This window comes from Cervus canadensis, chromosome 2, assembly GCF_019320065.1.
Source record: "Cervus canadensis isolate Bull #8, Minnesota chromosome 2, ASM1932006v1, whole genome shotgun sequence".
Lineage (NCBI taxonomy): Eukaryota > Metazoa > Chordata > Mammalia > Artiodactyla > Cervidae > Cervus > Cervus canadensis.
Window position 1 is genome coordinate 34,555,742 of NC_057387.1, and position 20,574 is coordinate 34,576,315.

General features: G+C 40.7%; 1 protein-coding gene across 4 annotated transcripts in view; it reads right to left on the bottom strand.

The window, feature by feature from the left end:
• Positions 1-14,411: 14,411 nt before the first annotated feature.
• Positions 14,412-20,574, bottom strand: part of NTNG1 (netrin G1) — a 362,504-nt gene continuing 356,341 nt past the window's right edge. For all 4 annotated transcript variants that reach the window (XM_043460479.1, XM_043460481.1, XM_043460480.1 and 1 more), the window contains one exon: positions 14,412-15,667. In XM_043460479.1, coding sequence (XP_043316414.1) covers positions 15,435-15,667 — 233 coding nt within the window. In that variant the 3' untranslated portion in view covers positions 14,412-15,434. The remainder of the gene's footprint in view (positions 15,668-20,574) is intronic.

The window sequence follows — 20,574 nt, forward strand, 5'->3', positions numbered from 1 at the left end:
GTGAACAGCCACCGAGCTCCAGCTTGGCCAGATGTAAATAAGGTCAGAGAGGGGTCACCTATTCTTCTTCCCAGCTACATCTGGAGCCCAGATCTGCTCTGCCCAAATGCCTTGTTTTAAAAGAAGTGCACTTTGAGTATCATGAGCCTCTGAACCTGTTTTATCTTTAATCCCAACACACACACACATACAGCTGGGAGTTACCTTCTGGTACAGGTTCAGAGGACGGAAACAAACTGTGATTACATTACAATTTTGCAAGGCCACAGCACAGAAGCAGAAGCACAGAACATAAGTGGAATACTCAATTGAGAAGCCACAGTCTGTCAGCAAGAGGAGACTTGGCAAAACTTATAAACACCTACCATTCGAACCATTCAATTCTTTACTGCTCTCTCAGGGGAACTTCAATTCTGCTTGATTTCCCAGCCTGGCCCTCTGCCCTGCTGCCGGAGGTCTCAGTCAGGGGGCGCCTCTCAGGTTCGCCATTCCGACCGATTTAATTTAGAGGATTTCTCGCTTGTCACATGGCAGCAAAGGTCACGTGGCTTAGTGATTATGTTGTTTGGGAAACAGCTTCTTTGCTGCTGCGGTTCTGTAACATTGGTGGAAATTTCCCTTTGTGTGCTATTTTTTTTTTTTTACTCCTGGCCCCGAGATTATAAGGTCCTACCAAATAGTTTTATGGCCACAACTTGAAAAACACATTTTTTTCCTTAAGGCATTATTGCCGAAGGGGATGAGAATGTGTACATGCACTTACATAAGCACATTTCTGTCTTCAGAGAACAATTTCCCATCTCATAGAGACAGGAGTAGGTCAGGGATGGAATAGCATCTAGAGACTGTGACTGGTTTATTAATATTATCTGTAGGCAGCTATTAATACATCAAGGAGAAAAAGGTCTTGGGAAAAAGAAGGAGGGTGTGGAAAGCAAAGGAACCCAGGTGTCATTGCTTACGGCTTTATTTAGAATGTTGAACTCTGCCTATAATTGGGAAATTTAGGTAGTACTGGAAACCTTTCCGAGGTCATCCTTTTGATTATATTTCTTCTGATTGAACAGCATCTCTGTAACCAAATACCGAGTGATACATTCAATTCCTATAACAACAATGAGAGGTAGGTATTATTAAACCCATTCATCAATGAAGAAACTGAGGCACAACAAGGTTAAGTCAGGGACCAAGGTTGCAGAGCTCGTAAGAGGATAAACTGGCTTCAGACCTGGCTAACTGGACCTCTTAGCCCACACTCCCAACACTTCTGCTAGGCAAGGAAAGATCCTGGAATCTAGATGAGTGCTGAAGGCCTGTGACAGTGAGGAGGTGCCTGTCATGTCTACCCCTCAGCATGTTCTTATGAGCTGAGCACGTCAGTGACTCAGGCAGACTCCTTGCAGTCCTGGAGGGCTGGCTTTCTGCCCCCTGGGGATGCTGAAGAAATGAGGAACTGGATTTGCTTGGGAGGAAGGTAGTGAGTCCTGTCCTGGCCTTGGCATTGCAGCCGGTGGAAAGGACACCAAGCCTGGAGTCCAAGATCAAGTCACAGTTCCAGGGTTCTCCAAAATGAATCGTGATGGTGACTGAAGGAAATTGGGTATGTGAATGCATCTAGCACCAGGAGCAGAGTGGTGCTTGGTAAAAGTTTATTTGCTCATTATCTCACTCAGAGAATGAATGTCTGAGGGGCAGGCGGCAGCCTTCTCCTTACTCCTGAGGGAGCCTCCTACTCATGTGTGTTCAAATGATGTTAAAACATTCGACCATAACCCCCAAAAGATGCAACAGATTTTCTCATTACAGCAATGCTGGTGTTTTACCCCCCATTAGAGTGGGAGTCAGGATGTGGAGGAAACTCCTTTTGTACTTGATATGTTCTAGGGAGTATTGTTTTCCTTTATTTGTTTCATGTAACGTGCTGATAATTTCGTTGCTCAAGCTGGCATTTCTAACCAATGTAATTACATCTGGAAACTGCTATAAGAGGCTATTACTAAAGAAATCAAACGTTTCTCCATGTAGAGTGGGGATAATAATTTCTCTTAATGTTTGTACCATGCTTGGAAAACCTGGGTTGGAAGAAGTTTTACAAGCACAAAGCAGCATTCCCTGTTTCACTTTGTCCTTATTTAGCATCAGTAGGGTCATTCTGGCAAAAAGTAACTCAGAAAGCATAGTCTCTTGGGACCTCCCAAATGATCACACCACCTGAGTGACTGAGTGTTAACATCCGAAGACAGGAAATGCCAAATGTAGATTAAGGGCTTTTGTCACAAATTCAAACATTAATTTCCTTAGAAGTTACATATATAAGCACAGGATAAAGACAGCACTATTTCTTATCTCCCTCAATTCAATTTGGGGAGAGTTCTGGGCATAGAGTAACCCTCCACATCACTCCAGTCTGTGCCTGGGGAAGGGCTGTGCTAATGAAGGTAAGAGGATCCAGGTGCACTTTTCTCTGGGGCCAGCTGGTTAGCCATGAGGCCCTCCTCCTCCTTTCTTTCAAACCCTTGAGCCACGGAGAAGACAGGGGAGAAACGTGATGCATGAGGCATTATGTTTGATACATATTTGGTGTCATGTTTGAGCCCACTTGGGTTCATCTATACACGCCACTATTTCACAAATCCTGGTGATTTGCTGATACTGTGACAGCTTGTTAGTGAAATTAATTGTTATGTAATACTACAGATGTTATCTATTATACAGAAACTAAAGAAGCGCCTTATTTCCTATATCACTGACCACAGGCTTTGAATTTTGCTATTTTCACATGTTAATCATGAGTGTAACTGTCTTGCCCTTGAGTGTCCATTATGTTGCCCCCCAGAAGTCTGCAGGTGTCTGCCTTCAGGAATGGTATCACTTCCAGGGGACAGAGTGGGTGGGCCTGGGGGTCTCCTAGAGGAAGAGTTAATTCTCTGTGCCCTCAGAATACCTCCACCACATTTTTCCTGAATTGCCATCTCCTTTTACTTTTCACTGGGAACAAAAGCCCCTTTCCTTTGCTGGTAAGGAGCATCCCCATTCTGTATTCTTGTTGAGGCAATTTTAGAAGTACCTCGCTTTGTGCTGCCGGATGTTGTAGTGCGTTTCCATAACACATTTAAAGTCTCACTCCTTAAAACTGTCACGTCTGGAGAGCCCTAGAGAAGTCAGCAAGGACACAGGCGTGATCACTCTCTCCTGCCCTTAGTATTACAGGCAGCTATCAATTCCAGCTCATTTAGACTGATCCAATCCCAGCATCAAAAGCCATTTCCATATTATTACACCAAACTGGAAATTACAGAGGCCGTGTATGCCTCTGCAAAGTCTCCAATTTAGGCTTATAACTTAGCGCTAGGTTATTAGTGACAAGCATCATTATCTCAAGATACATTCTATCTGCAAAATTTTGTTCTCAAATCCTTTGGAAGATCTCGGCTGTGCCGCTCAGACTCTCGGTTAGGCAGGCTGCACTGTTCACGTTAATGAGCTCTTAACATAGGCTTCGAAATTAATTTTTGATCATTGATTCCTGGCATTAACAGCCCCCTGAGCCCTTATAGTGTAGAGAAACATCACAGGGAGAGGCCACAGAGTGAGTTAGTGGGCAAGCCGGAGTCAGAGGGACTGGGCTTTAATTAAGTGTGAGCCGCAGAGTGTCCCTTTGGAAGCTACAACCATGAGCTGACAAGAAAACCGAGAATCTCATCTCTTATTTTTTTTTTTTCAGTCTGGATACAGCTTGTTTTGGTCAAATAATTCAATTTAGGAAAAACCAAATATGCAAGTTCAGGGATGATACATGCAGCCAGTTCAATTGTTTTGATTGCATTATTGGATCAAGAAAGTAAACAGCAAAGGCTGGACCATTTACCTGGTCCAGAACATTTAACTGCTCGATCCAGAAAATCTCTAAGGTCTTTGTCAACTGTAGGATTCTATTATTTTATCATTTTGTGGGTGAAATTGGTTGAATTTAGAGACCAGAATTTCTAATAGATAGCTTGAATTGCTGAAGTGAGAGAATCTGGTGAAATAAATGCCTTTGCCTTATTTATGGCTAAACTGAAAGTGTGTGGTTTCAAGTCACATTTCCTGAATGTGAACATCAGACTAGACAGTTTCATGTACATTATCTCATTTAATTCTCATCACAGGCCTGGCAGGTAAAAATCATGATGCCCATTTTAGTGTTAGGTCACTGAGTCTCAAGGAAGGGGAGTTAGGCTAAAGCCTGCGCGTTTCTCAAGAAATTGCAGTGAGGTTTTTAATTAGGGTAAAGTTTCTCAAAGGCTGATGTCTTGGCCAGTTGTGTCAGTCTCATCTGGGAACTTGTTACAAATCAAACCCTGGGCTTCAGCTCAGATGCACTGTCAGGACTCAGGAGTTCGCTCTAGCATCAGGTTTTACTAAAGCCCTCCAGCTCTGATGCACACTCTCACGTCTGAGAACAATCTGCTCAAGGGCAAACTACGACAAAGGTTCAGGAATGCAGATCTTTCTATTTTAAGAAAAAGCTATGTATATTGAAATCTGAAATTAGAAAACGTCAACTGGGATACACTGATGATATGATAAGGACTGCTTGCTTTTTAAGAAGCACACACCACAGGTTTTAATTAGGAACACTCCCCTAAAGTATTTAAAATGAGATTCAGTCTGCAAATCTTTAATGTAGACATATTTTCTTCTCAGGCATTCAGTTTATTTTTGTTTTTATTTATATTATTTAATATGGTGATTTACTTAAATTGCACTATTTAAAGATAATGAGAAGCACAGACACTCAAATTTGTATTAGACTCTGCTGCTTCCATCATCTACATCAGCGCCAGGCACAGAACAGGTACTCAGCATTTGTGAGTGAACGTACGTGTGCATGCTCAGTCACTCAGTAGTGTTAAACTCTTTGTGACCCCATGGACTGTAGCCCACCAGGCGCCTCTCTCCACGGAATTTTCCAGGCAAGAATATTGGAGTGAGTTGCCATTTCCTCCTGCAGGGGGTCTTCCTGACCCAGGGATCAAACCTGCATCTCCTGCATTAGCAGGCAGATTCTTCAGCGCTGAGCCATCTGGGAAGTCCAAATGAATGTACAGAGACCTGTTATAAGCAAGATCCTGTGTGTGTGTGTGTGTGTGTGTGTGTGTGTGTGTGTGTGTGTAATGTCAGTGTGAACAATGATAATCTAGTAGGAGAGATAACAAGTAAATCACAGGATAAAGCACATGCAGCAACAGCTAAGTGATGAGTCAGATCATTAAGCATGGATAGAAGTAATGAGGATGATTGACAAGACTTCTTGGAGAGGTGGAACCTGACTTGGAGTAGGATTTTTATGGGTGAAGAATTATGAAAGGCATTTGAGGTGTTAAAAAAGACCTAAACACGTCAAGAATATGATAAAGTGCAGGGCATTTTCAGACTTCATGGATTAGAGAGATGTGCTGAGGACAAGATGGGGTTTGAGTTTAAGGCTATGGAGTGAAGAGTCTGTCCTAAGAGGCTGTGAATGGAGTGGTGAGATAACAAAGGTGTTATCACATGAAAACTATCCTTTAAGCAGACAGAATTTAAATTAATAAGAGGTTCAACACTTGAATCCAACTACAAGGCATACCTTGCAGATGTTGCCAGTTGGGGTCCAGACCATTGCAATAAAAAGAATATCACAATAAAGCATCACCGAATTTTTTGGTTTCCCAGTGCATACAAAAGTTGTGTTTACACGTAGTCTATTAACTGTGCAATAGCATTGTGTCCAAAAGACAATGTATATACTATAATTAAAAATATTTTACTGCTAAAAAATGCTAACCATCATCTGAGCCTTCTGGGAGTTTTAATTTTTTTGCAATAGTAACATCAAAGATCACTGATCACAGATCATCATAACACATATGATCATAGTGAAAAAAATCTGAAATATTGTCCGAATTACCAACATTGGACACAGGGACTCGGAATAAGCAGATGCAGTTGGAAAAATGGAGCTGATGGACTTGCTCGTTGCCACGAACCTTCGATGTGTAAAAAATGCAGTATCTGGGAAAAGCAATAGAGGGAAGTGCAGTCAAATGAAGAATGCCTACATAGAAACCCTAACATCTTGCACATTATGATTCTAGAACTCTGTTATGCAAGTTTGCCCTTTGTTAGTCACTCAGTTGTGTCCAGCCCTTTGTGACCCCATGGACTGCAGCCTGTCAGGTTCCTCTATCCAAGGGGATTTTCAGGCAAGAATACTGGAGCAGGTTGCTAGTTCCGCACCCTCCTAACTCTCTCCCCGCCCCTTCCCCTGCCCCAAGGGGATCTTCCCAACCCAGGGATTGAACCCGGGTCTCCTGCAAGTCTCCTGTATTGCAGGTGGATTCTTTACCGCTGAGCCACCAGGAAAGCCCGCTATGCAAGTATATGTACATATCGGGCTTCCCAGGTGCTGCTGGTGGTAAAGAATCCCCCCAGCTAATGCAGGAGTAGCAACAGACAGACGTGGGTTTGATCCCTGGGTTGGGGAGATCCCCTGGAGGAGGAAATGGCAACCCACTCCAGTATTCTTGCCTGGAAAATGGAGAGAGGAGCCTGGCAGGCTACAGTCCACGGGGCCACAAAGAGCTGGACACAACTGAGCACACACACACACATTGCTAACTCACATTATGCCTTTGTTCCCTTTTTTGCCATCTTCCATTCATGGTCTACATATAGGCCTTAGGAGAAGCAATTAAGTATGCAGAGAGAAAATGAGTCAGCAATATGCTCATAAGCAGCACTTATAGAAATGCAGTGCATTATTTAGCATAAAGACAGTAAAAATACTTAACACAGCTACTGGTTCAAGCCTTTCAGCAAAGATTAGCTGAGTGGTTGCTATTACTTTTATTTTTCACTGCTATTAGCACTCTGTTTGTTGACAAGGTTGCAAATGCAAGCTTCACATTCAGGTATGTGTCACATTCAAAACTTTAAGGGCCTTGTATTCAGTGCCCTGGAGAGCTTGTAGAGGAAGTTTTGGTGAGACCTCCAGCTGAAAATTTCCCGAAAAATCTGGAAAGGTGGAACTGGAGCTTGAAAATATCAAGATTATCACCATGATGGACATCACCCCTTTAGACTCTTCCTACACTTTACAATTTACCAACTATTTTCATGTTCATTAGCTCAAACTTCGATTTTCACATTAAGTCTGGAGAGTGAATACTATTAGACCCATTTTAGAGATAGGAAAATTAGGAGCAGTGCTGTCCAATAAAAACATAATGTGAGCCACATATGTAATTAAAACATCTCTGGTAGCCACATTAGAAAATGAAAAAGAAACAGTTTAAATCAATTCTAATAATATATTTTATTTAACACAATGTGTCCAAAATACTATCATCCCAACAGGTAATCAATATGAAAATGATCAAAGAGATAATTCACATTCTTTTCTCATTTGTTTGGTACTCTTTAAAATCTGGTATCTTACACTCACAAGACACGTCAGTTTAGACTAACCACATTCAAGTGCTCAACACCACAGGTGGTCTAGTCACTTCTGATTCAGATAGCTCAAGTCTTTGGCTGGCTCGCTCAGGGTGAGAATGTAAATCAGGACCCCAAGCAGAACAGTGAGAACAGTGCCCACAACTCAGGGAACCATACAGACAATTAGAAGGACCTTTGCTCCTGATTGGATGCTTGTAGCGAGAATCACTATAGAAATGAAACAAATCAGCCAAAAGGAAAATGACTTTGCGCCATTCAATCCATGTTCTAGTGTCTCAAATATTTTATTCTTTTAAAATGTTAGGACAAGTGTGGGAAAGAAACAGTTTGAGCCCTTTCCAGCAAAATGCCTGCAACAGAGAAGTCAGAGAGGCTATGCTTCTTGCAACCCTGAAAACACAATCAGAACCCACATTATTTCCAACCTTTTCAGACTGTGCTTGTATTTTAGGGGACAGAATCTGACTAATGGAGAGGGATTTAAGTATTTGTGGTAACATCCTGGAATAGGCAAGTCTCGAGTCAACCAAGTACCATCTACCTTTGATTAGAGGTAGCCCTCACTGGCTCAATGACACAGGTATGTGATTGTTTGCGAAAATATGTTGTGCACATTGAAATGAGAATTTACATGGAAATATGTACATATTCAGATTGAATGAAAAAAATGATATCTATCTGATTGCCAGAACTTAGTTATCATTTAATTGGAACTGATTATGAGGTATGAGGCTTTTATTATCAATATATTAATGCAAATATTTAAGTTATTCAGAAACAGAGATTCTCCCAAGAGCTTTATTTGGAAGTCTTTATTGGAACCAATATCCTTTGAAGCTTAAAGGAAGGTTGACCCAAGAATCCAGATGAAGTGAAAGTCCTTGATCCTACATGTTGCCATGAGAAATACACCAGATTGCTGAGACATTTTGATGGCTTGTTACTCATACTACATTCCTGATCTAGGTTATTTTCACTTTTACCTTCATGCGGCTTCCAGAACAAATGTGAATGTATTGAAATATATATCTACAAAAGAGAATACAGATGCCCTTTGGGGAAAGATGCTCAGGAAAGATAAAGTCAGTAAGAGATGAAAAAAGAGCTGATTGTTGGAAAACATGTACTTTCAAGTACCAATGTATTATTTTCATCCATCCCCTATCAACAGTTTATTTATTCATTTTTCTTAAAAAAAAACAAAAAAACTTAGCCTGAGGTTTTAGTGCAGTCATCCTTATACTTCCAGGCCTTTGATAAATTTAAAAAGAGAGAGAATTAATAGACCCTCTGCTCAGGAAGAAAAAAAAAATCATTTACACACAAACTCTTACACCTAAGTTAAAAAGTACTTCAGTGCTAGAATCCCTCCATTGCCCTTCCCAAGTCTAGCTGGAACTCTAGATGGAGAAGTCCTGCTTTCACGTTGTGCTGGATCTATTTGGCAGAATGAGAACCATTGATCAGAATGCATTTAGTTTTGACTGCTTGCTTTCCCAATTATGAATTGTAATTACAGAGGATGTAAACACGAGTTTAAGTGGTTGTAAAACTGCTCCAATATTTGTCACACTATTAACTTAATAAACTAAATATTTAGCTGGAGTATTCATAATTAGGATCAACTAACTGAAGGATTCTTGCAAATGTCATCATCTTATATTTGGACCCACTCTTTTTTCCAAAGGGAGAGAAAAAGAGACAAAGAGTGATGGCACTAATCTCTTGCCTTTAGGTGTTTATCACACCGTGAAAGCCAAAACAATTACTCAGGGCTTCATGGGGTAGGCATGACTGGTAAACAGCAAAATGCTATTTCCTTGGAGAATGTTTTCTTGCCGTGTTTCACACGGGTAGATTTTCCCCACAGGAGTGGCCCCTCCTTCAGAGCAAAACACAAACGAACAGAAATGACATTATGTTCTTGCCTGCCTGGGGCAAAAAGAATCACCTATTCTTAACAGGACTTCAGGTGTGTGATTTTCTGCCATTTTCCTTCTTTTATTAGATTAGAATGACTTACCACAGTGAGAGCAAAGCTGCAATGCGGTGTCGTCAGGGCAGGGCTCCTGGAGGAGACACACCGTGGTACACCATGTCTGTAACATAACTTGACACATTCTCACCACGCAGGAATTTTCACATCTATTCCGACAGATGTAGGAGGGATAATAATTATTTTTTTCTCTCTTTCAGTCAGGTTCTTTTACCCACAGAATTCAAAGTTCACTAATTAAATAATATTTAAAAGCAATGCCTCTGAAAAAAATGAGACCAGGTTAAGAAAATGATAATATTTTTACTTCCAATTCTCTGCAGTTTGCTCCAGTCAGCCTAGCTAAATCTTTAGTGTTAACATAATTAGGTCTTGCAGAATAATGGCCCATTTTACCAGCTATCATTCCAGGTTAATAAAAACATCACATAATTTGAGATGTTACTACTCCATTTTAATTCAGTCATCAATTAAAAAGAGCTCTTGGGTGATGGGCGAAGGCAGAGAGGGGATTCCAGCATTTGTTAAATGCTCAACTATATTCTAAACAACTTAAAATCATTTAAGTCTTCTTGGTAGACTTGTTTCAGAACTTACTCTAAAAACGTGTTGGGTTTAGAAATTTTTCTGCCATAGTGGATCTTGCTGCTGCTAAGTCACTTAACTGCATTTTTCAAGATTAATGCAAGTTTTTCACAGATGTTATTTTCTCCTTTCTAGTTAAATGTAATAACATTATTTATACAAGGGATATGCCTGTTGCTTAGTTATTTTATTCTTCAGATGCAAGATGAAGATGGTAACATGTGTGAGTCACACCTTACCAGGTGCTGAAGAGTAAAAATTCTTCATGTTCCCAAGATTATTGGTAACAATCCAAAATATGATAGTTGGCATTCTTAATTCTTTCTGACATCATATGATGCTTATATACAGTTTATGCCGAGAATTCACTGGCAAATTTTTTGGTAACTAAAGAGAAAAACTACTTTTAGTGTAAAATAGTGAAAGTGTAGATAAAAGTGAAAAATTATTTCATATGGAAATGATCAGAACTGTCAGAATATTTGTGCCAAATGGACATTTGATATTTCTTGGAAAGAAAATTGATTAGAATCTAGTCCTGATTTCCTGAGGCAAAGAAAGAATTGTTCACAACCACACATTTGGATCCAAACTCTAGGGGTGTTCCTTATCTATATTTCTCATTCCTATATGCATGCCATTATGGCTGCCCAATTAGATTTTCTAAAAAAAAAATCCTAGAGTTTTACTCAGTTATTCATATTGTTCTAAGATGCAGCTTAGTTGCTGCCACCATTGTCATCCTTACAGATAAAGGCTGAGAATCGAAACAGTGGGTATGAAATTCTAGATAAGATTTCTGAAGCTAAAGCTTTAAATTGTACATAAACAGAATTCAATGCATAACAAGTATATAGAACAGGTAGTTCAAAGTGCCCACACATTCTGTGTAAGCCTGTGAGCAGATAAACGGTTAAATAAGTATCATATCTAGTATTTAACAACAGGTGACGGGCAACAACCCACTTCCCACATAGCACAGAGCATCCCATCTCAGAATATGAGGTCCTTACTTCCCAGTAATACTGGCTAATTGATGGCAAAGAGTGAAGATGATGAGACAAAAATTCTGATTTCAGGGTTTCCTCACAGCTGCCCCCAGTCCATCCAAACCTTCCTGCATTCAATAAGACCACAGGCTGGAGAAAAAGGGAAGTGGAGCATTAACTATAGGAATTGAACTGTGACCAGTATGCCTTCTCCCGCAGGCTTCCCAGGTGGCGCTAGTGGTAAAGAGCCTGCCTGCCAAAGCAGGAGATTCCGGTTCAATCTCTGGGTGGGAAAGATCCACTGGAGGAGGGCACGGCAACCCAGTCTAGTATTCTTGCCGAGAGAATCCCATGGACAGAGGAGCCTGGCAGACTACAGTCCATAGGATTGCAAAGAGTCAGGCACAACTGAAGTGGCTTAACACACATGCCTTCTCCCAACCTGCACCTGGGTGAAGGATTTGTGCTAACTTGGTCATGTGACTCAAGGGCACCTCATGCAGTGTTCATCCCACAAGGCTGGGGCAGGAAACAGTACCAATGGAAGCCCACATACCGTATTTCTAAATATTTAAAAATTACACCTCAAGCTAACATAGTGTTACTGAACCCTATGTTCCATCCTGTTGCTTTAACATGAATACTGTCATAACAATTGGAAACCCAGGTATAGGTCTGGAATATTCAGACTGCTCAGAGTTCTGTACCAGACCCTGGCCCTGAGATACCCTACTCTCTCTCCCACCCCTTAGTCCCTTCTTTTCTATCCCAGAGCTCTGGTTTTCACTGCAAGGAGCATCTTCTCACTCACGTGTGGATTCCCCAGCATATACTCCGAGGCCCAAGTCACTAATCTATCTATAATACATGTTCACCCTTTGCCTCTTCTTGTACTCAAGGATGTACACTCATGGTGCTGCTTGCCTTCAGGAGTTTAGACCCCAGAATAAGTGGACATACCCTAAAAGTGGGTGGAGGACACATAGGTAGGGAATTCTAGGTTCCTGGCTATGAAGACAAAGGGGGAGGAGAGTCAGAATGGGCCTCACTAAGTAAGTGCCCCCTCTTCTAGGACTGAAACTCCCTGCCTTGGCTGTGTACAGGGTCAGAAACAAATCACTCCTACATCATCACAGGGCAGTCTAATTACTTTCTCAAAATACCAACACTTTATATACTTGAAAAGTGAAGAATGTTAATTGCTCAGTCATGTCCGACTCTTTGCAACCCCATGCACTGTAGCCTGCGAGGCTCCTCTGTCCATGGAATTCTCCAGGTAAGCATACTGGAATGGGTAGCCATTCCCTTCTCCAGGGGATCCTCCCAACCTAAGGATCGAACCTGGGTTTCTTGCATTGCAGGCAGATTCTTTACCATCTAAGCCACCAGGGAAGCCCTTTCTATATAGTAGAACCTTGGGACAAAGATTTCTTTGAAGTTTTATATTCATCAAAGGAGTTGATGGAAGAAATTGTGTTTGTACTTTGTGGTAAAGTTGGCTGACTAACTCATATATAACACCATATTAACCAACCCTAAGGGTTAATCCAAGTAAAGACCAAGCAAGAATTAGGGCCTTAAATATGTGAACAACTTAGTTCCCACTTTTTACCCCAATCCTGTCCTTAGGCATAACATTGTAGATGGAACCAGCTTTGCAAGAATGCTAGAAAACAGCAGATAAAATCCACCGAGTTGGGGTTTAATCAAAGTAATATACTCTTTAGAAGAATTTGAGAATCCAGATTAAAAAGAACATTTCATTTCCATTTGTTATATACCTAAAAGTGAATTTATTAAAAGCAGATCACATCACTTCAGGAAATTCAGGAAACTATATCTAAATACACTGAACGCAAGATATTCCTCATCAATTTAGATTCTTATAGCGTCATAAAGATAAAATGCAGATGAATAGATTTAGATCAGGCCTTCATTAAATTTTAGAATTAGCTTTTGGAAAACTGTGTATTGAAATGTTCAGTCTGATTCCTGAGCAGGTGACAAAGCCACGAGTGGATAATGATAAAGTGCATCGCTGCTGGAAATAACATAGTCTGCCTTTGGTTTGTGCTAATAAACTATAAGACAACTTAAACTTCAATTTTAATATTAGAAATCCACCTCATTATAAGTAATCTCAAACTCTGTATGTTATCGGCATTTTCACGTGTAGTCTTTGGTGAGCTTGAAATACAATTTGCTGTTTATGCTTCTAATGTAAATCTCCAGTTTCTGGTTGGCCACTCCGGCACTAAGCCAGAGCTCTAATTTATTTCCATCTCTCCTTATTTCTTACATCAAAAGAGACTGTGGGTTTGAATAACAAACATTCAATCGACTTAGACGTGGGGTGGCAGGCAGCACAGGCGTTACCTGTTTACCTTTTATTGCCTTCTTTGAATTGGCTTTTCTGGGAACAAAACCAGTAAGACGTGCTGTTCCTTCATCTAGTTTTTACCGAGGATATTTATCAGAAGACATCCCCCTCCCCCAGTTCAGCAAGGAGCAGCGGCAGGGTGAAGAATTCAGACTGGAAGTAGGCGTCCAACCTAACACCATCATAGATTATTGCTCTACCAAGTCATGCAGGACTTCACTGTCCTTCAGACTCCGGCTTGGGCTGATAATTGTTTTTGACTCCAGGAGATGCTGTCGCTAACACATTTGCAATCTGTAGGACAATAGTGTGGTGGGAATGGAATACACACTGTTTTAGTCACTTTGGAACTTTGCACTGGTTCTTCCCTCCTCTCCCCAACTTGCTGTCTTGCACAGTAATTGGCCTAATAAAAGGCAGAAACAAGAATTTATTACACCTTGGGCGGTACTTAAAACAAACTTTATTCTCAGGAACAGCAGTTATGTCTACTTGCTGCTGGGTATTTTGATATTTCCTGTAAATACTTAGTCTGAATATATTCAAAGTCAAATTGCTAATCACTCAATTTCCCTGCGACTTTCCTGGTTCCCCAGGTTTTCTCTTATGATACTCCATGTAAACACTGTAATTGGAAAGATACATAGATCAGCATCCCTAGAGTCACATGATCACATCAATCTGTGAAAATAGCATGACTTAAAAATAAAAGTCTCTTAGTACTCTGCCAACAGGCTTTGGCATAATCTTGGCAATCACTTAATTTTTTTTTTTTTTTTGCTGTTATAATTTTTCCCAAGTGGAAATAGTCTCATATTTTGCAGAAGTTGTCCAAGCTAGTGAACATCAATCCATCTTCCTGGGTACTAAATTCGTCAGCTGAGTGTATTCGGTCCACATAGGAATCAGTAAAGTGAGTGTGAAACTGCTCGGTGGCTGCTCCTTTCATCTTAAGAAACTGCAATACAAATTCCTGAAATCGTTTATGCAGGAATTTTTATTCTTTAAATCTTCCAGTGTTAAAGCAACAAGAAAACACTTAGAATGTCCTTTGGTGGAATCTTATTACACTTGTTAATATATGTAAACTGATATTCTTTGATGCCAGCAAGTTCGTTGCCCTTACAGAGAAATCTCTGCACAATGAAACAAAACAGAATGAAGGAGGACAAAATAAAATGTCAGTCTCTGCTGATTCGAATTAGATACATTAACAGATTGTCTGGTAACACAAATTGGCAAGAATACAAAAAATCTACATATTACAGTATTCCAAGAAAAATAACTTCATTTGAATACAAAAGGATAGATACACTTTCTTTTTTTCTGTAGTCACTCTTGGGGACAGTGGATGTGTGCTTGCACTGGGATGACTCAGTGCTGCTAAGATACACAGGGTATGACTGGTTGGAGCTTTTGGAGGGGGCTGTTACACGTGTGCATTACTAACATCAGACAAAGAAATCTTTCAACCAACAAGGGTTACAGAGCAACGGTTCACTAAAGCACAGGTTGGAAGGGGGTTCAGGGGCTGAAGCAGGCCAATATGGCAGCTTGTAACAGACTTCCTTAGACCCACAACGCACTGCCAGCAAAAGATGCTTCTATTTGGTTGGTCCACACACGGGGCCGGGTGGTGCTGGGGCACGCCACGTGCCTGTAGCAAATGTTTTTCGGTTGGTTGATTTGTTGTTGTTGTTTTTCTTTCCTTTTGGGGGGCTGTCACAGCCTTTCCGATGGGTGGTAAGCTCTGCAGCTGGCAATGTGATTCGCAGTGATAATATCAACAGCTGCCAACTCCTCTGGGAGTCAGAAATTAACAGTCTTGACTCAGGTGTGCTGTCCACGGCTGATAAATATGGCTTAGTTCAGTTAGGCCTTCTTTGTACACTGTGTTTGAGTGGGGGTGTCTGAGGGCGGGTTTCCTATGTTAGCAGCAAACGCCGGGGCTGTGTTTGCTTCCCCAGAGCACGGCCCGTCCGGTGGCTGGGCGCGCCGCCTAGATGCCCAGGGGGCCGGCCGCCCCCAGCAGAGCGGCCAGCAGCGCCAGCAGCGCGCGCGAGCCGCGCGGGGGCGCGCCCTGGCCGGAGTCGGGGCTGCAGCCGCCCGCCTCCTCGCAGCGCCGCTTCTCGCACAGGATGCCGGTGTAGGCGGCGGGGCACAGGCAGCGCACGTTGTTGTGGCACGTCCCTCCGTTCTGGCAGTGCAGGAGCTCGTTGTCGCAGACGTTCGCTGCAGAACGAGGGAGGGGGGCGCGGGGAGGAGAAGCAGAATCAATTTAAGTTCATCTGGTACATCATGTTTTCAGCTTAAAAAAAAAAATCTCTATCGATCTTGTGCTCCCCCCTCCCCTCCGCACACTAAGCATGTGACTCCGATTTCCAAACAAATGTAGTTTGCTGCCTTTGTTTTGATCATATTAATCCTTTTCATATAGATTTTTTTTTGCTGCAATCTTGGATATTATCATTGTCCATCTCAGGCTATCAAGTACAAAGAAATGTGATACTCCGGGATTGGCAGTATCTTCACAGAACTGGGACCTGTTGTGACCTCCAGGGCTGTTCAAGGATAGTGCCTCATACAAGAAAGCAGGGCTTTGGAGCCATATGAATGGAATTAAAATGCAAAGCAGTACTGCTAGAATGACCAAGAACTTCTAAGGGGTGGGCCATTCTCTTTGCGGGTGATTCCAACGCTGCATGCAGGAAGTCGGGAGCCTGCGGCAAGCAGGAGCAGTGAGGGGTGGGGCAGGGGGCAGGCAGCATGCTCCAGGCAAGGTGGCAGCCAGATTCGAGGAGAGAAAGCTTTTCATGGGAGAAGTGTGAGGAAGAGCAGTGCATTTGTGCCTAATAGCCTATTAGGATATTTATCGCTTTGCAAATATAGCAAGTAGAGTCCAAGGTTACCCTGATTTCCAGGGATAATAATAAATGCAATGGTGAAACCCTGATTATCAAAACTTCACTATGTCCATCAATTAATAAAATCAGTTTGAATAAATAAAGCAAGCAATTTCAGATACTAAAATTCATTCACAGTCCCTGTCATGTGACTTGCATCTCTAATAATTTATTTCTTCAAAGATCAAGTTTTTCTTATTATTCCATGTCTCCTATTCCTTTAGATAATCAAGGTTTCACTGATTTAGCAGAATGATAAATAGAACACAGGGAAATGAAAACAACACCAAAGAGGAAAAGAGCTAAGAACACTTTCCAGCAACATTTACCACTTAAGCACTTACTATATAGAACAACTCTGGAATGAGGAGGGGGTTGGCGCAGAGCAGAAAAAGTAGCTTCTTATAAATTATACCATTCTTCATCTTTAAAAAGTGTCATAGTCAGATTTCCCCAATTTAACACACACGCACACACATATTCATACTATCAAGTGTAAAGTATTTAAAAAATATAACCCTCTTCTCCCAGTAATAATTCAATAGAGAATATTGCCTTGTCCATTAATCATGTTCAATAGTTATGTCACCTTCAAAAGAAGCTTCTTAAATGTAAACATGCTAATGCTCTATGTGCAAATGAGCTGAGAAAAGATGGTGGTGGATGCTCAAGAGTTAATAAAAATTTGCCCTAAATAGGGCCCTATCTTCCCACCTTCCACAACAATTCCTTGGAGACCTCTATCATAGTTGTATAATGGATTGGTATAATTTTCAAGTGTACCCCAACCTGCTATCTGTAAATGTTAGAAGTGACTTTAAGGCCTACTAAATCCTTCAGGCTCAAAATATTGATATACAAGGTAGTGTTTCAAGGGTTCTAATGATTATGTAAGCTACGTCTCATAGGGTGACTTAGAAACCATAAATATTAGATCCAAATTATAGTATTTTATGAGTCTGGGTTAAAAAAAAAGTCAAGATCTGTAACTTTGAGGCAAAATCTACAAGAGTAGAGTGGTTAAACTCATGGTCAAAACTGACAAAACCCCACTTTTTTTTTTTGGTTTTTGTTAATTTGGAAAGCATACATAGGGTTTCAGGATTTTGTTTTGCTTACATTTCAGGAAATATCTGTTTAATTGGGGCAACATGGAATAAACAGATCCAAATAACTGTTTCCATTTAAAGTTAAAGATTCTCAGCATTTCTTGTTCCAGGCAGCAGATTGCTGAATGGGATATTTCCTTTCATTTGGGCACTACACATAGGGAAATATTGTTTCCATCAATATTGATAATTGCTTGCCTTGAATAATTGAGAAGAAATCAATAGTTAATTAAATATCACTCCCCGTAAGAAAAAAAAAAAGCTATTTTTCTTCTTCTTGGACCTGAATGTAAATCAGTTGTTGAACAGAGGTTTCTTTTTTTCAAGAATCTGGTGATTAAGTTAAAATTCAATACCTTTCCTACATTTTAATAATCTACTAGTTGATGTTGATGATTGTGAGAGATTTAATAAATACTCAAGGACCAGATGTAACCCAGGATTAATATTCACATTAATTAGAGTAATATGTTTTCTATAAGTGATAAGGAGAAAAAATGGAACCTGGAATATATTTAATTACTTTAGAATTTACTTTAAGACACATTTCATTTGGTCTCTTGATTGTGCTATTCAGCAAACACAGAGCTTTACCAAATGCACAGATCTCTCTGTTGGAATCACGTGTTAGAAGCACATCTAAACCTAACTACAAATCTTACCTGCTATTCATAAACTTATGCTCCATCTTCATGTCATTTTAAACCAAATTTATGGTGCCTAATGAATAAACTAAGTAGTTAACAAATATCATTAAGCTCTTCTTCATCATATAAAACCCTGTACTAAACACCATGAAAAAATAAAAGAAATAGAAAGCATGATCTCTGCTCTTATAAAGTTTAAATCTGGTTGGGAAAATAAAATACATATATACAAGAAATAATATAATATAAATTTCATTAAAATACTTTTATCAGTTCTGTCCAGCTCAATCAGCATCTGTTGCATGTCAGGTGTGCTGCTAAATCTACTGCTATATGGTTATAACTCTGTCTGCCCTAAAGGAGTTCACAGTTTTGTGGAAAACAAACAAATGAACATATACAGAAATAATTATGATGCAATATGAAAAAAACTATAACAGAAGCAAACTGCTAGGGGAACTCAAACGCTGGTGTAAGTAATTATCTGGGGGAAGATTTGAGAAGAATATAGAAAGGAGATGGTATTTGAACAATGGCATGCATCAGGCAAATATTGGTAGAAAAACATTGTGGCTGGGGAAACTCTATCAGTAAAGGCAAGAAGATGTGAAAATACTTTGTGCTGACTGTTAAGCATTTGTCACTCAAATCTAAATCCACCCTTTCTTCTGATGTTGACGCTGAAACCCTGCAAATTCTCTCCTGGTTTCCACCATCAGGGTGCATTAGAGAGAACAGAGAAGGCAGGAGGAAGGAAGCAGAGATTTCCCTTTCCCAGATTCAGGGCTCTTCCTAAGAGTATTGTCCCAACAATGGCCCCACCTCCCAACAGCAGCAGTTTGTTCTGGGGCTCAGCCTTTTCAGAACCAGTTTCAGTCTCTCAGAGACTAAAACCCTTAGAGGTTTCTGCACCAACCTGGCAGCATTCCTTCTCTAGAGGTGTGAGTCCCAGCTCCAAGGGGCTCCTGCCTAACATTTTAGGGCTAATAGTAGCAGCCAGGCATTACCTCTCCTAAGAGGCATGGGTCCCACATCTGTGGGGTCTCTCCTCCAAACTGTTAGTTTCTAATAACCCCATCCTCTTTTACTGCTCCCTGCTCACACAATTGATAATTTCTGAGTTATTTCAGTGTCTTCTTCTCATGTCTAAATTCTAAAGCACCTGTTTAACCATTTCCTTTAGTAAATTCTCTCTACTGAAATACGTAGTATGGGTTCACTTTTCTGACTGGAGCCTCAGAGACACATGGAAAATGTTGGTGAATGATGAAGATTCTGTGTAACATGCTACAGAGTTTAGACAATAAGCAATGGGAGGCTGTCAAAGACCTATGGGCAGGATGGTGATTTAAAGGGAGGAAAAGGTGAGGCTAGACCTGAGAAAGGACAGGCTGGAGGCAAGGTGACCAGATACTTCAACAGAATAGGCTTGGTATAGGTTAGAGCAATGGGGAAGAGGAAGGAAGAACATATTTGGAGGCAGGTTATTTGAAATAGGTAAGAGAAAGTCTGAGGTTCCTATTTTTGACATTTGGACACATCATAATGTAATTTATTAAGAAAAGACTGGAGGCAGGGTTTGGTTAGGGAAGAAAATAAACTTTTTTTTTTTTTTTTTGGATCTGTTGACTTAGAGGGATCACAGGCTCTTCTGCAGGGGTCTTGTTATTCGTTGGAAAAAACTAGTTAACAGTTCAGGAGGCAGTTCTTCCTGGAGATACAGATTTGGAACAGGGGTGATGGTGGTCATTGTTACAAATAGTGAAGAGAAAGGAATAGAAGACCTCATCTGCTAGAATATAGATTAAGTTGAAAGGAAAACTGCAAACAGAACCCTGAAGACTATCCTCATTTAAGCCATAGGCAAAGAAAGAAAACCCAGGAATGATGCTGAGAAAAAAAGATCTCAACAAAATGCAGTGATGATATGAGGTTATAAAATTAATCACAAAAGTCTTCCTGCTGTGGTTAGCTGGATCTAGGAATAGACTGGAAGAGTACAAGAGGAAGGGCACTTTGAGCTGGGTAAAGGAAATATGCAAAGTAAGCCCTGCATGCTCTTGATTGAATCTGACAGAAGGGATTTTAGAATAATTAGAAAAAGGATTGGAGGAATTTGAGGAATTAACGTTTAATAGAGGTCTTTGGTTGTCAGTCTAAAGTAGTAGTTTTCAACAGTGGATGATTTTTTTCCCCCCACAGGACATCTGACAACATCTGGAGATGTGTTTCGGTGTCACATCTTGGGGGAGGGCATGGTGCTGGCATCTCATGGGTAGAGATGCTACTAAATATCCTTCAATAAACAGGGTCGCCCCCTCTCCCACCCAAACAAAGAATTACTCCTCAATTAATGTTGGTGATAAAATGTTGAAGGTCTGGATCAGGTTATCAGCCACAGCAATGAAGATGGGCAGCTGTCCTTACATACGTTGGGGGAAGGAAAATGAAGACTCCTTAGTGATCAGAGAGAGCAAGCT